This window comes from Tetrao urogallus (genome assembly GCF_951394365.1).
Source record: "Tetrao urogallus genome assembly, chromosome: 1".
NCBI lineage: Eukaryota > Metazoa > Chordata > Aves > Galliformes > Phasianidae > Tetrao > Tetrao urogallus.
In genome coordinates, this window is record NC_136813.1 from 52,750,952 (window position 1) to 52,765,578 (window position 14,627).

Genomic DNA, 14,627 nt, shown 5'->3' on the forward strand with positions numbered 1-14,627 from the left:
CAAAGCTTCTCTAAAACACTTCTTGATATTAGGTCCAGTACAGAAGTGGGCATGAGGCATGAACACACCAAGGAAAAGCAAAGAAAAAAAAAAACAAACCATCAAGGAACAGAAAAAAAATAATAATAATAAAAATAAAAATAAAAAATAAAAATAAAAAAAAAAAGAAAAAGAAGAAAAAGAAAAAGAAACATTCAGAAATTGAGCAGAGAGAGAAATATACATCAAAGTAGATTAATCAATTATTTTTCCCAGTTCTAGAAAAGTAGAATAGTAAAACATGGTCATGCTATCTGTTGATGAAATATGTTAAACACAAGAGCCATGCATTAACAGGTAAAATTGGGAGTCTTGCTCAAGAACAAACCTCAAATCCCTAAATTTAATTTCTATAGTCTAATTCCAACATTTTTAAAAATGAAATTAAAGGCTTATTTTTAAGTGCATCATAAGCAGATAAATCTTTTTTACTAAAAACGCTTAAAATAGACCCCAAGACCATATATAAATGAATCACTTAAATATTCCGTTATCATTAAACTAAACAAAATACACATATTCTCTGCTAAGTGAAAAATTAAAACTCAACTGTTTCTAGAGTAAGAATAGGTTTGCTTAATTAACATTTGCAGTTGAAGCTGTATAGGTATATACATTGAATGGCTGTACCATACGAAAATAACACCAACGTAGTGATCAATACTGTCCTTCAAGACCAGTTTTGTTTAGAGTATTTTTGAAGAATTCCCACTGTAGCAGTCCCTACATTGGCAGAAATCCTGTCAAAATCACTAGCATTTTTGCTGATATAGGGACAGACTGTAGGATGATCTATCTTCAGCCCCAGTTCAGCAAGACATTACATCATATGCTTTGAGCAGGATTTTGATTAGCATGTATTTATTTGTTTTGCTGAATCAAGGCTCATGTGATCAGATTTGCAAATAATTTTGGATTTCTTATTTCTTTTTTGTGATTAATTTGAAGATAAAGTTCTGTTAAATACGTAGTTTTATTTCAAAAACATTACATAATTTTATCATTTTTATAAAGCTATCCAAAGAAAAAGCTGGCCTAAATATCTCACCCCCAAGGTCCAACGGCATTTATACCTTCAGAGGGAAAATGTTTAGGCCAGTGTCCTGTACAAGAAGTGCCGGTGGTTATTAGGCTTCCAATTGGCAGAACTCTCTTCCTTTTGACAAAACACATTCAGAAACCTTCCAAAAACATTAAAACTGTGTTTGCATGTATACACTTGAATGATTCAATCTGCGTGTGAGATTAAGACATTCCCCTATGGCAGTCACTTACTAGAATTACTGCTGTCATCCTTGGTTCCATCGAGACTTCCATCGGGGTGCATTTGCAAGTAGTAGCCTTGCCTGCAATATAACCTGGTCACTATACCCTTGAGCTGGGGATCTGAAAGACAAACATATTTTGTCACTAGCCTCAAAACTTTTTCCAAGAGTTATCTCTACTTCCTCTCACTGTAGAAGGAAGTTTGATGCAGCACCATTGCCATCTTAAAGTTGTACTAGAACAGGGTGGTTGCTGATGTAGATGGAGAAAAATCTTTCTACAGAATTATTATTACACCAGTTTCATGTCCTCTTATCTGCCTTGAATGTCCTTAATTAAAATTAACAGTGGTAAAACAAACACAAAAGAATAGTAACCCAGGCACCCATAGTCAAGAGTCTTAAACTACATTAAGCTCTACAAAAAAAAAAAAAAAGAGACTTCAGCAACAAGTAGAGAACCTTGCAGAAATCAAAAACATATTTCAAAAAAAATTTTAAAAAACCACATATTTCATAAATGTTAGTAACTTACTATACTTAACATACATTTTAATATCACTTGCATAAAAACATTTGCCTTCTTTCACACTGTACCAAAGTCACATAATTGTCTGGTACAATATTTTGTAACAGTCCCACCTGAAGAGTTCCCAAAATACCAGCCTGGAGTCAGATACAATTCATTTGTCCTCTCCAATCCTCCACGGAATAACATTTACAATAATAGCAAGATGATTGCCATAACCCTTCTTCAGCAGAAAACAAAATGAAAATTACCTGAGTAAGCTAAAAGTAAATGGGAAATTCAGGTGGCTGAACATTTAAGGTACGCTATTTAAAACTCTGCATTTGTGAAAATCATTGTCAAGCATAGAGTAGGGGGCTACCAAGTGACAACTTTATGATTCATCTCAAGAACAGTGCCTTACAAAACCACATACCAAGATGCTGGAGAATTGGTTCATTGCTGAGGAAAAGGACATCATATCTTAAGAAAACAAACAGTACTACCTGTGCTTCATACTCGATACTGTTAGTAATATTTTTACACATAAAATATTAGGCCGAACTTTAGGCATGCAGTAAACTATACATATGTTGGGACGTGGCATTAAAAGCATCTATATCTCATCATGCACAGCTTTGCAATAATGAACTGAAATCATAAGGACTTTGAGACTGAAAAGTGATAAAATGAACAGTGAATTTTTAAGTAAGGCAGAAACAATTTTCATGCAAACCTGTGGCCAGTTTATAACTGATTATAATTGTTCTCACTATCAGTCAAGCTGGATTACTTACATTATCCTAAGGAAAGGAGTAAACACTAATAAGAAAACCCTTCTTTAAGTGGAATGTTCTGAAGTTTTGTACAAACGCTCAGTTCGTGGAGTATTTATGAAAATTGAAAGTTTTCCTTAAATACACAAAGTCATATGGAAAAAATAAACACATCTAAATTTGAAATATAAGATTGAACTGTAAATATCATAGATTAGATATCATAGATATTAGATATCATAGATGTTACTAGAATATGTTAGCACTAAAAGTTTCAGGACACGAAAAATAAATAATATAAATATTTCATAATTAACATCTAAGCACATCAAAAGTTTTTGTCTGTTTTTGTTTTATTTTCATTCATTAACTATAAGTTTTGATTTCTGGGGATTGTTACAAGCAAAAGTTTTTCTGTCTTTGTACAAGAAAAAAATAATTTTTAAAAACAATATATAAATACAGTAAAATTTATGTTGCTTCAAAGTACTGCCTTAACTATATCAGGCAACTCAAAAATATTTTCACCATCTGAAAATAAAAGACGTTACTTCTTCCAGTGCATGCTTTCAATATGCACTTCCAACCTGGAAGTTAAATCTACTTGCTTTATAAATATGCATATTACATCTTAAAACACTAAAGGAAACAATTTAAGCAAAATTCTTACAACTACAGGCTTAGAAAGTATTTGCAGGAAAAATATCAACATTTTGAAAAGCCATTCCTACATCCAAACAAACATGAAAAAAATCAGCTTCTAGCTTAAAGAAAGTATTGCATAGAAGGTTAATTAGGGTCAACCTACTTCTTGCTCCTACTGCTTCAAGGGAAAAGTACAAAATTTAGAAATGATGCTCAACATTGTTTTTTATAATCAATCTATTTATTTTTTAAATTTATTAATAAAATCTACTAACAAGAAATCACATAATCATTTTCTTCAGAAGCATTATTTAAAGTTAATGGTGTTTTACCAGGTGTCCCAAACTAGAATCATAGAATCCTTTGAGTTGGAAGGGAACTTCAAAGGCCATCTAGTCCAACTCCTTTGCAATGAGCAGGGACACCACAGCGAAAGCAGATTGCCCATGGCCTGATCTAGCCTCACCTTGAAAGTCTCCAGGGATGGGGCATCAACTACATTTCTGGGCAAAAATTACATTTGAATGAAAGTAATCTGATGAGAAGCTATGCGTTTCAGCATTTGAGGGTTTATGATGGGGCAGGGCATGAGTTCCTCATTGGTTCATTCGCTCAAGTTCAGCAAAATAAGAACTATTAAAAACATGAATATAAAGGACTCTAGACATGTGTTTTATCTTATTAGGTATACAGTTTTATTAGTTTTGGTTGTAAGAGAACTGAACAAAATTTTCACAAAACATGTCTCTTTCACTTAAATATTTAATCCAAAACTGAAATTGTTAATAATGTGATATTCATTAATATTTTGATTATGCCATGTAGATCTCTATAGAGCAAAACATAGCAGAAGAAGTCTTTTTTTTTCCTCACAAAATGTAGCAATTGCAACTTTTAATCTTTCTCCTGTGGATTATTAGAATCTTATTTACCAACCCTCCTATGAAGATCTTTACTGCTTCAAGATTCCACTTGTCCTTACCACAATTAAAACTTTAATAAGTGTCAGGAAATGGAATCAGACACTTTTTTACTTGTTCTTGCTTGCCATATTTAGTTAAAATAGCATCTCAGATCTATAAATAAGAGACAAACTAAATGCTTTAGCTGAACAGTGCTCAAAATACTGGGAGAATTTAACAACAATACACGGTATTTTTTTAATCCTAGCAAAAAGGCAAAGCAAATTTAATGATGGTGTTGCATGCAATGACTTGTTAATCTCATAATAAGCAATAGTCAGAAATACTAGTCCATATAGCCTCAAAGTAAATATCTTAAAGAAGAAACAGACAAACCCGCTAGGCAAAGAATTCATCCCTTTTCCATGCAGAAAGATAAATGATTATTTCAGGTCCTTTTCGAAATATTTGGGCAGCAAATAGTACAGAGAAATCCTCTGGTCCTGAATTATTACAGCATTTTATCTAACCGTTGCCACTGGATAATATCACAGAAACATTCTCTGCTTCAAACAGTTTGCAAATGAGTTTCCAAAATCCTTCCTGCTCACACCTTTTTTTTATTATTATTGTCTATTCGAAAACGTATGCTAAAAGCAGTGGCCAAAACACACCCAAAAGATTAATACTGTCTTTACACAGGTGCACCTGATATCTGATGCTTGTAACTCCCATCACAGCTGTGCAGATAAACAGAAAACTATTACCTTTGCCTTTAACATCCCACACATGCCTTTTTCTTCCTACATGAAAGGGAAAGACAAGAGAATGCAGCCAAATAACAAAACAAAATGCTTTCTATTTACAAACAGGAGGGTTTTAGCGTCTTCCTCTTCCCTCACTCCTCAGAACTTTTATAGTTTTAAAATAAATAAGGTAAAAAATTAAAAATTTGTTGCGACTTGTACTTTTCTGTTCAGACATAGGTGAATTTGCAATGCTAAAAGAATGGCAAGGGCACCCATCATACTTTAGTATCATGAAAAACAAATCACTTAAAATCCACTGAAGTTTTGATTTTACAACATGCTCCTTCTGTCTTGTTTTTGGTGCAAAAGTTTAAGAATTAAAATTGAAGTTATATATATATAGATATATAGATATATATAAAATCAATAATATTTACCAGAGTTTTGTTGGTGGTGGTTTTTTCAGTTTGCTTGTTTGTTTTGGCCTGGCACTTATTAGCTACTCTTTCTTTTGAGTAAATGACCTAAATACATTTGACGTCACAAAGAAATGGCAAGGGTCAGTCGACTTAATCTCTTATCCGCTCATATGGAGAATAAACTGCATTAACCAGCCAATTACTGGTCTGACACAAGTTCCTCAATGAGTCACACAAATGGCATTATCAAGAAGTATACTTTGTTCATGTAGAATAGCATTAAACCCATGCTAACTGCTGGCAGATCTAGGTCCTTCACGTTTTACTTGCACTTAATATATTTTATTTTTTGTATTTCCATCCTGCATTTTAAGTTTCAGACAGTTCAGTACTAAACTCACAGTGGTCCGGAATACGCCAGCCACCTTTTTTAGCTCTGTGCTGCTCCAATAGTCACTATACCTTGACTGCCTTATTGCTCTCTGATGTTGCTGTCAGTATAGGTTAAGAATCTTCTTTTAAAACTAATTTGAAATATCAAAAACATTTCTAACCTCTCTTAGGATTAAAAAAAAAAAAAAAAAAAAAGGAAAGTAACTCACAGGTTTCTTGTGAAATTGTGAAGCATAGCACCCACTCAAAGCATAGGTGTGTCTTACATTCCTCATACCCACCTACCAGCTAGTTCTGAAGGCTGCAGATGTGCAGAAGGCCACTTTTTTGTCCCCTTCTCACAAAAGAGTATCCTGATTATAGTGCAGCATACAGTTTTGGATTGTGAATTGTGCAGTCTTCATGGCTGAAGCCAGTTTGGCCAATACAGGTAACATTGGAACCTATGCATTAAAACACAGCTAAAGGCAGCTTCTAGCACCCCATTTTCATGCAGAAACTCATTAATGTTTCATATTAATGTCTGAAGACCATACAAAACTTTAAAACGTGTCAGTACTACTCATTAATTTAGAAATATTTTCCAGTTTCTGAAGGAGGGACAAAATCCCATGTGAAATGACACTTCCCCTGTTTTTCTTTTGATTCTCATTTAAAGTATTCCTTTTTCTACTGGAACACTTTTCCCAGTTTCCAAAAGTGGTCTTTTTCTCGAGCTCACAGTTGCTGTTTTACTTTTTTTGGCACTACTCTGAGAGATATAGTCAATACAGTGAATTTAATCATTCTCCTAATGTTGTTGGGGGTGCAAAACAGCAGGTTTGGCACAATCACCCCAACTCTCAGAAAAGCAGGTCCTCTGATATGTGTTGCACAATCAAGAAGGAAGGCTTCTTAAAGCACACAGCTGATAAAGAGTTCAAAATAGAAGATTTTGTGCATTTAAGGGTGACAAAAACGTGAATGTTCATGTAAAGCCATCAAGTTCCTTCATTTTGAATATTAAACCCTGCAACTCTTATAACAGAGCTCTTCAAAAGCATTCAAAAGCCTTACACACTCTTTTTTTTATTCCTATAATGGTCTTGTCAGTCTCTCTGACAATCAGAAACTCTGTTTCTAATTTTTTGATTGTGTTGTTTTTACTTCCTCTCTTTGTTAATAGAAAATGATACAATATGGACATTTATATATCAGTGTTCTCTTATTTTAGGAGTAATATTTTCAATATCTTATAGTACATATCAGAAAACTAAACCTAATTAAAGTCTTTAAAATAAAATGTCTTTCATAGAAAAATTTTGCTCTATTCAGGACAGACAGAAAAAGGACATAATGTGAACTCAGAAAAGCAATAGCTTCCATTATTCCCTGTTCCTGTAAGTAATAATAGTACTTATTCTGAAATGCTGTGGCTTTGTTAGACAGATTATTTCTCTGTGTTCACTTATTTTTCTGTCTTCACAACGATTGCAGAGCACTCAACTTTGGTGTTTATTTTTAACTATACTTTTTGTCCATTCATGCCTAACATCACAAACCCATCTCCCGCAGAACCTCGTATTGAGAACATATTTAAGAGAGACACAAAGTCCTATCTGTCTGTGCTGTCATTCGCATTTCCACCATCTTGATGTAATTTCTTCGTAAACTATGAAAGCAAGTCAGAGTTCTGCAAAATGATTGCTTTTCTTGAAAGCATAGAATCATACCCTCTGTGCTGGTGTCATTGCCTATCTATCGGGATTTTTTTAGTGTAAACTGCAAAACAGGATCTCTTGAGCACTGATGTTATATCTCTAGGATCTACAATATATTTTTAACTACATGAAATTTACTTCTTCCTATGTGGTTTTACTTAAACAAATGTTATTGTCAGTAGAATTGCATCAACTTGGCTTCTCACTATAATATTATTTATTCCTATATTAATTAACAGATAATTTTTATCTGTTCAGATTCACAGGGTGATTGGATTTAATGAGACTTGCCAATAGCATAGTTGGTAACAGTCTCCTCTACCAGCTATCTTATTTTTGCAGTGTTCCTTGGGAAGGAAAGAGGTTTAGACTGTTATGAAACCACATGGTTTTCAAACAAAAATTTTCGACAGATCATGGTAGTTTAGAATTAGTAACTTTCTTCAGTAATTTGCATTTCTCTTCCTACTGCACTATACTGTACATTTTCAATTACTCTGACCTTCTGACATATGGTTTTGTTGGTCATTTCTCTCCAAGTACTGCCTTTCACTGTTGATCCATATTTAGAATCATAGAATCATAGAACCACAAGATTGGAAAGGACCTGTAAGATCATCTAGTCCAATCATCCTCCCATTACCCTACCACAAGCACTAAACCATATCTCATAGCTCCTCATCCAGACGCCTCTTGAACACTGCCAGGGACGGCGACTCCACCACCTCCCTGGGCAGCCATTCCAATGCCTGACCACTCTCTGAGAGAAAAAATTCTTCCTTATGTCCAACCTAAACCTCCTCTGGCACAACTTGTGGCCATTTCCTTGGGTCCTGTTTGTTGCCTGGGAGAAGAGGCCAAACCCCTCCTCATCACAACCACCCTTCAGGAAATTGTAGAGTGCAATGAGGTCTCCCCTGAGCCTCCTCTTCTCCAGACTAAACAATCCCAGCTCCCTCAGCTGCTCCTCATAAGACTTGTGCTCCAGACCCTTCACCAGTTTCATTGCTGTATCTCTGGACACATTGCAATGCCTCACTGTCTTTCTTCTAGTGAGGGGCCCAGTTTCTTATAATACATTGAAATTCAATGGTTTGTAATTTCTCACTGTCTAAAATACCTGCTGGTATGTTACCCAACTAACACTAATCACAGCTTCAAGGATTTAACTGTTGCCTGACAGGCATAATCTTCCACAGACACTAAAATTCATCTTTGAACAATTGTACTCAACTCTTGAAATTTATTTGAAAATGCTAATAAGAAAATTCTATTGTCTAAATTCCATATTACACTAGCTATGCTATTGGGAATTTTATTTTAATTAATTAATTAATTTTAATTTTAAATAACCCTAAAAGTATCCTGTTTTAATGAATCTTCTTGCTTTTCAAAAAAACTCAACCTCATTATAGTACTTTATTTAGGACTTCCCTGCATACTTGAACATCTTAGTTCTAACTAATATATTCTTGTTTCTGAATTCAGACAGTAAAACATCATACAAAATATTGTTTAACATTTATCTTCAAAACAGAAACATCAAATAATGGATACTGAAGTTAAGCAATTTTTGTGCCTTCATTTTTGCAGTGGAGTCAGTTTTGGTAACTTCCCATAAAAATGCTTCATGAACAACCAAACTTTAGAAAATAATAAAGCAACACAATTTGATAGGTTCTATGACCATTTAAATTTTGATTTATCAAAGAATTAATCTGATTCTCCTTTTCCTAGATATTTTGTATTTTTAGAATGAAATGATTAAACATTATATTTATTTTTAAAATCTTGATTGTTTCTCTTTTCATGCTGTATCACAAAGTGATGAAATATTTGAATTCAGTCTGTATTTCTTTCACAAATGGACTTAGAACGGGATTTGGAAAGGGCCTAAGAAATCTATTGAGAAAGTAGTCCAAATTATCATGGCAGTGCTCAATGAAAAGAAGATAGCAGGATAATTTGCAATGCATTATATTATATTTTGAACCACACTCTATTTTCTATTTTTATATAGAGGAATCTTCCTCAATAGTGCCAAGTGGCAAAGGTCCTTAACTTATTATTTTCATTTAATACTTGACAGAATACATAAAAGCAAACAGAATGAAGTATATTCCTTTGGCTTAGATAAGCAGTATAATCACTTCTGAACTATACCTCCACAACAGAGGGTGTTCTACATACTCTTAGTTTCTTGCCAGAGGCACAAAATATTGAAGGAAGGCATTATTTTCAAGAAAATTTTCTTTTTGACTACTGACTTGCCTTAAAATTGCAGGCAAGCAGGTAAATTACACTGCTAATAACATGTAAAAGAGATTTTATTCAGTTGCAAAGGAGTAGCAAAGAATTGCAAAATATGTTGCAGGTTCATAATGATGAGAGCGATGAGGTTTTATTTTCTTTGGTAGCAAAGTAACACAATAGCCTCTCCAGGTTTAAAATGTAGGGATTACAGATATCTCTTAGCGCAGCATTCTTAACTTTTTACTGACACCACCATAAGCAATTTATAAAATCACAAAAAAAAAAAAATCACAAATTGTCATTTCCACTTCACTTAGGTTGAGTGAACTGAGCTGAGATTAGGACAGATTGAAATACATACATTAGAAAGCCAACAGGAACATGACTCATTTTCTATCTGCACTAACAACTTAGTACACAAGTATAAACTCTTGATTAATAAAACCATAAAAACATTAACTTGTGACTAAAACCAAACTTCTTTAATATTTGAACGAAAAATTCACTCAAAAGGAAATAAAAATTTACAAGATCATAATTTAATTAAGTATTAATATAGTGTTTAAAATGTATTAAACAGGAATTAGTTATTTATACCTGACAGATTTTACTAAGAAGTATATGAATTAGTAAACTGACTTAGAAACTTCTAAAAACTGGAAAAAGTAAAAATTTTCCCTGGTTGAACATTTATTTATTTCCCTATATTGTTATTTAATCATTATGCTTTAACATAAATCACAGAATCACAGAACTGTAAGGGTTGGAAGGGACCTCTGGAGATCACTGAGTTCAACCCCCTTGGTAAAGCAGTTCCCTACAGCAGGTCACACAGGAAAGCATCCAAGCAGATTCTAAATATCTCCAGAGAAGGAGATTCCATAACCTCTCTGGGCAGCCTGTTCCAGTGTCCTGACACCCTCACAGTAAATAAGTTATTATTCCTAACATTCTGATGGAACTTCCTTTCTACCAGATTGTGTCCACTGCCCCTTGTCCTTTTGACCACTTGGCCCCATCCACTTGAGTCTTGCCCCTAAGACATTTATAAGTATTGATAAAAACCCTTCTCAGTCTTCTCCAGGTTTCTCAGTCTTCCCTCATGAGGGAGATGCTCCAGGTCCCTCATCATCTTTGTCACTCTTTGCTGGACTCCCTCTGGAGTTCCCTCTCTTTCTTGAGCTAGAGAATCAAGAACTCAACACAGTACTCCAGATTAGGACTCATCAGAGCAGAGTAGAGGGAGAGGATCACTTCCCTTGACTTGCTGTCCACCTTTTTTTATGCATCGTTGATATGATACCACTGAAAGATACCATTGGCCTTCTTGGCCACAGGGGAACACTGCTGACTCTTGGCCAGCCTGTCCACCAGGACACCCCGGTCCTTCTCTGCAGATTTCCTCTGCAGCAGGTCAGCATCAAACCTGTACTGATGTGCTTAGTTATTCTTTCACAGCGTAGGACTCTACACTTGCCCTTGTTGAACCTCATCAGATTCCTCTCCACCCAGTTCTCCAGCCTGTCCAGGTCTCACAGAATGGCAGCACGGCCTTCTGACATGTCAGTCACTCCTCCCAGCTTCCTATCATCAGCAAACTCACTGAGGGTGCACTGTCCCTTCATCCAGGCCACTGATGAAAATGTTGAACAAGAGCATTAAACTCCTGTCAAACCACATCATTAAACAATATTATTTGAAGAGGTCTGTTTACAAAGTAATAATGTCCCAGAAAAATGAGAACTGCTAAATGCAAATTACATCTCAGTCCTCTTCATGAACAAGTAACATTACTGGAGATTTAAAGAGGACTCCAAAGATACGCGGGCAGAGTAAGAAAATTATTGATTATCCATTGTGAAAAGGATAATCTCATTAAGAAAGAGGGAAATATACGTTTCTATACTTGTTATTTATTGGGCAGGAGCAATCTGTATCGTTTTTGTATAAAGCAAGATTACAATGTTCCCATGAGATAAGCTTAAATTTGCACTGTTAATATGAATGAACTGATCTATTTATTTAGAAAAATGTGTATTTGTGTATGAATTCACTCTCATCAGTTCATATGGAAGCTCTATAAAAGAATTTTTAATATCATTACGCACAGAACCAATAATAATTACTTAGTGCTTTTATAACATTCTATAACGTTCTTTCAAAAAGCACTGCTACATATAGTTTAATCTTGAAACCCCTAACAGCAAATCAAATCAAGGTAACATATCCAAAAAGTATAATCATGTATCTACTGCATTTTTTTAAAATGATATACACAAAAATTGTCATGAGTTTTAGGATGGGGATTATTAAGAACTCTTTGAACCAGAAAACAATAGGTTGTACTAAGTTTTTCAGTTTTTCTTTATTTTATTTTTTTATCAGTGTAACTAAGTGTTAATTAAGCGGGGACCTGCAGAAGAAAGAGCAGACATTTCCTTATATTTTCTTCTACTCTGTGTACAAGCACTTATACATCTGCAAGAATGCAAAAATGTGGAGAGACATCAAAGGAAGAAATATACGGTTGTTTTGATTTTCTGAGATCAAGTTTTTTTCCAATTTGTATATATGAGAAAGACAAGAATCTTGTTCTGCCTACAGACTGCAAGATCTCATAATCTGGTATTAAACACACTTGGTAGTCTTAAGAGAAGCAGCTTGGAAAACTGATCTTCAGCCAGTGAAACAAGAAAATAATCCCCAGTACTTTAAGGATATAGTCTATTCCCTTTCTAATTCAGCACTGCAGATTTACTTCTTCTATAATCTGTATTTCAAAGCAGTGTCCCTATACTGGAGGTACTTCCTGCTTGGTTTTTTGAGTTCAAGGTTAAATTGGTCCATGACTTAAGTTTTATTGTGCACTTTTTTTCTTTTTCTTCTGTCTTGAATGGCTCTGCTACCATGAAACATGTAGACAGAAAATAAACTCTTATGAAATGACTCCAGAAGCTGGTTTTTAAGGAAATCAGTAGATTTTGACACTGATGCAAGACAGATCACAGAAAACTGCCATAAATGGTGACTTAACAAACTCTTATTTGAGAGACCATCATATGAATATTGTTACCTTGCTTCTCTCTAACTAGTATTACTATTATGACTCAAACCTCTCTTTAGCAAGAACAAAATCAATACAAATAGCTGGTGAATATCTCTGGAGAGAAAAATAATAACTGAGCGTTTGTCCCACCGTGATTACACTGGTTCTCTGGCTATTTAATCCATAAGGTTTAGCTACTAACCAGAATCTAAGTAGAATTACACTTGTAGCACCTACCGAAAAATAAGCAGATAGTTAATTCATAAGGAGTAAATGCTCTGAGTGTTTTGATGATATGGTGGAGGGTCAGCAGTGACTATATCAGCTCCTCAAGAGCTCTGTGAAATATATAGTACCTGTTATTCACCTCCAAAAATTAAAAGAACTCTACAAAATTTCAAAAGAACTGCAAAGGTCTGCTGGGTTTTGAAGGACCTCAGAGTTAGTTTTGATGGAAACATACCCTAAAACACCTCAAAACCCATTGAAAGGACTTTCAGTCTCCAGAGCTAAAGTTTAATTAAAAAAAAAAAAAAGGGGGGAAGAAAAAAAAAATTTAAATACATAACCTTAAAGTGAAATAAGAAATAAAAACAAATCTCTCATCAAATGTGTGTTCTCGCAGTGACATCATGACACATTTTTAATCTTCCTTTGCTTCCAGTCCATCTCCCTCAGCATAAAGAACTGGTTATACATCTATCTCCAGTACCTTTTTAAAGTCTATTCAATTGACAGGCTCACTTTGCCCTGATTCTCACATTTCACTTCCTGCTTACTATATTCTTCAGCCCAGCATCTTTTCTTAACTGTGTATCTTCACCTAAGTTGAGCAGCCAGGAAGACATAAAACTGCACTCCTATCTGTTGTCCAACTCTAATACTAAAACACATCCATAAACCTAAGTAAATAAAACAAATAAAAAAAATATCAGTCACATATGTTCTCCTTTAAAAATTATGGAAAAGCTCAGATTATCTTTAGGGTAACAATGCATTTAACCAAAAATACAAACTACACCTTGTAGCTACCAGGGAAATAATGGTCTGTAATTTCTGGCTGTATACAACAAACCAAAACAACTAACAGCTTATCAGTATATTTTGTAGAGCAGTGACTCAGAGTGAAGATCCATAGAAGTTCTGAATGTGTGTTTTCTCCTATGATGTGTAATATAAAACTGGCAAAACCAAAACTGGAACCAAAACAAACTCCTCAAGTCTGCTGAATCACAATTCAATGATGATAGCTTCTCTCTTCGCTGTTTGCTTGGTCTAAAACAGATACAACAGTATCATTACCTGCCAGGTCTGGACTTTTCTCTTAAATAGATGATCAATTACATATATGAAGACACTAAACAAAACAAATTCCACAACTTGTAATTGGTGTCTTCCAAAGTCCAAACAAGTGAGATTCCACTGACCATGTATGGAGTCTGCATCTGAGCAAGTTACCCTGAACTCCTTATCATAGAATCATAGAACCATAGAATCATAGAACTACCTGCCCTTTTAAAAAGTCCATCCCCAGCCTTCCTGTAGTCCCCCTTCAGATACTAGAAGATAATTATAAGGTCCCCCCAAAGCCTTCTCCAGGCTGAAGATCCTAGCTCTCTAAGCCTGTCCTTGTAGCGGAGATGCTCCAGCCCTCTGATCATGTTCATGGTCCTCCTCTGGACCTGCTCCAACAGCTCCATGTCCTTCTTGTCCCATGTGCATGTCCCTTAACAGGGACCCAAAACTGGATGCAGTACTCCTGGTGGGGTCTCACGAGAGCAGAGTAGCGGGACAGAATCACCTCCTTTAACCTGATGGCTATGCTTCCAGGATACAATTGGCCTTCTAGTCTGCAAGCACACATCTCTGACTTATATTGAGTCTTTCCTCAACCAACACCCCCACATCCTTCTCCTCAGGGCTGTTCTCAAG

At 34.9% G+C, this 14,627-nt stretch overlaps 1 protein-coding gene across 3 annotated transcripts in view; it reads right to left on the reverse strand.

The window, feature by feature from the left end:
- FGF14 (fibroblast growth factor 14) overlaps positions 1-14,627 on the reverse strand; it is a gene marked incomplete at both ends in the record, with an annotated part of 380,409 nt that overhangs the window by 102,163 nt on the left and 263,619 nt on the right. For 2 of the 3 annotated variants that reach the window (XM_079541935.1, XM_079541936.1), the window contains one exon: positions 1,315-1,425. The exons of the other annotated variant lie outside the window; for it this stretch is intronic. In XM_079541935.1, the coding sequence (XP_079398061.1) occupies positions 1,315-1,425 (111 nt within the window). The remainder of the gene's footprint in view (positions 1-1,314; positions 1,426-14,627) is intronic. 3 annotated transcript variants of the gene reach the window in all.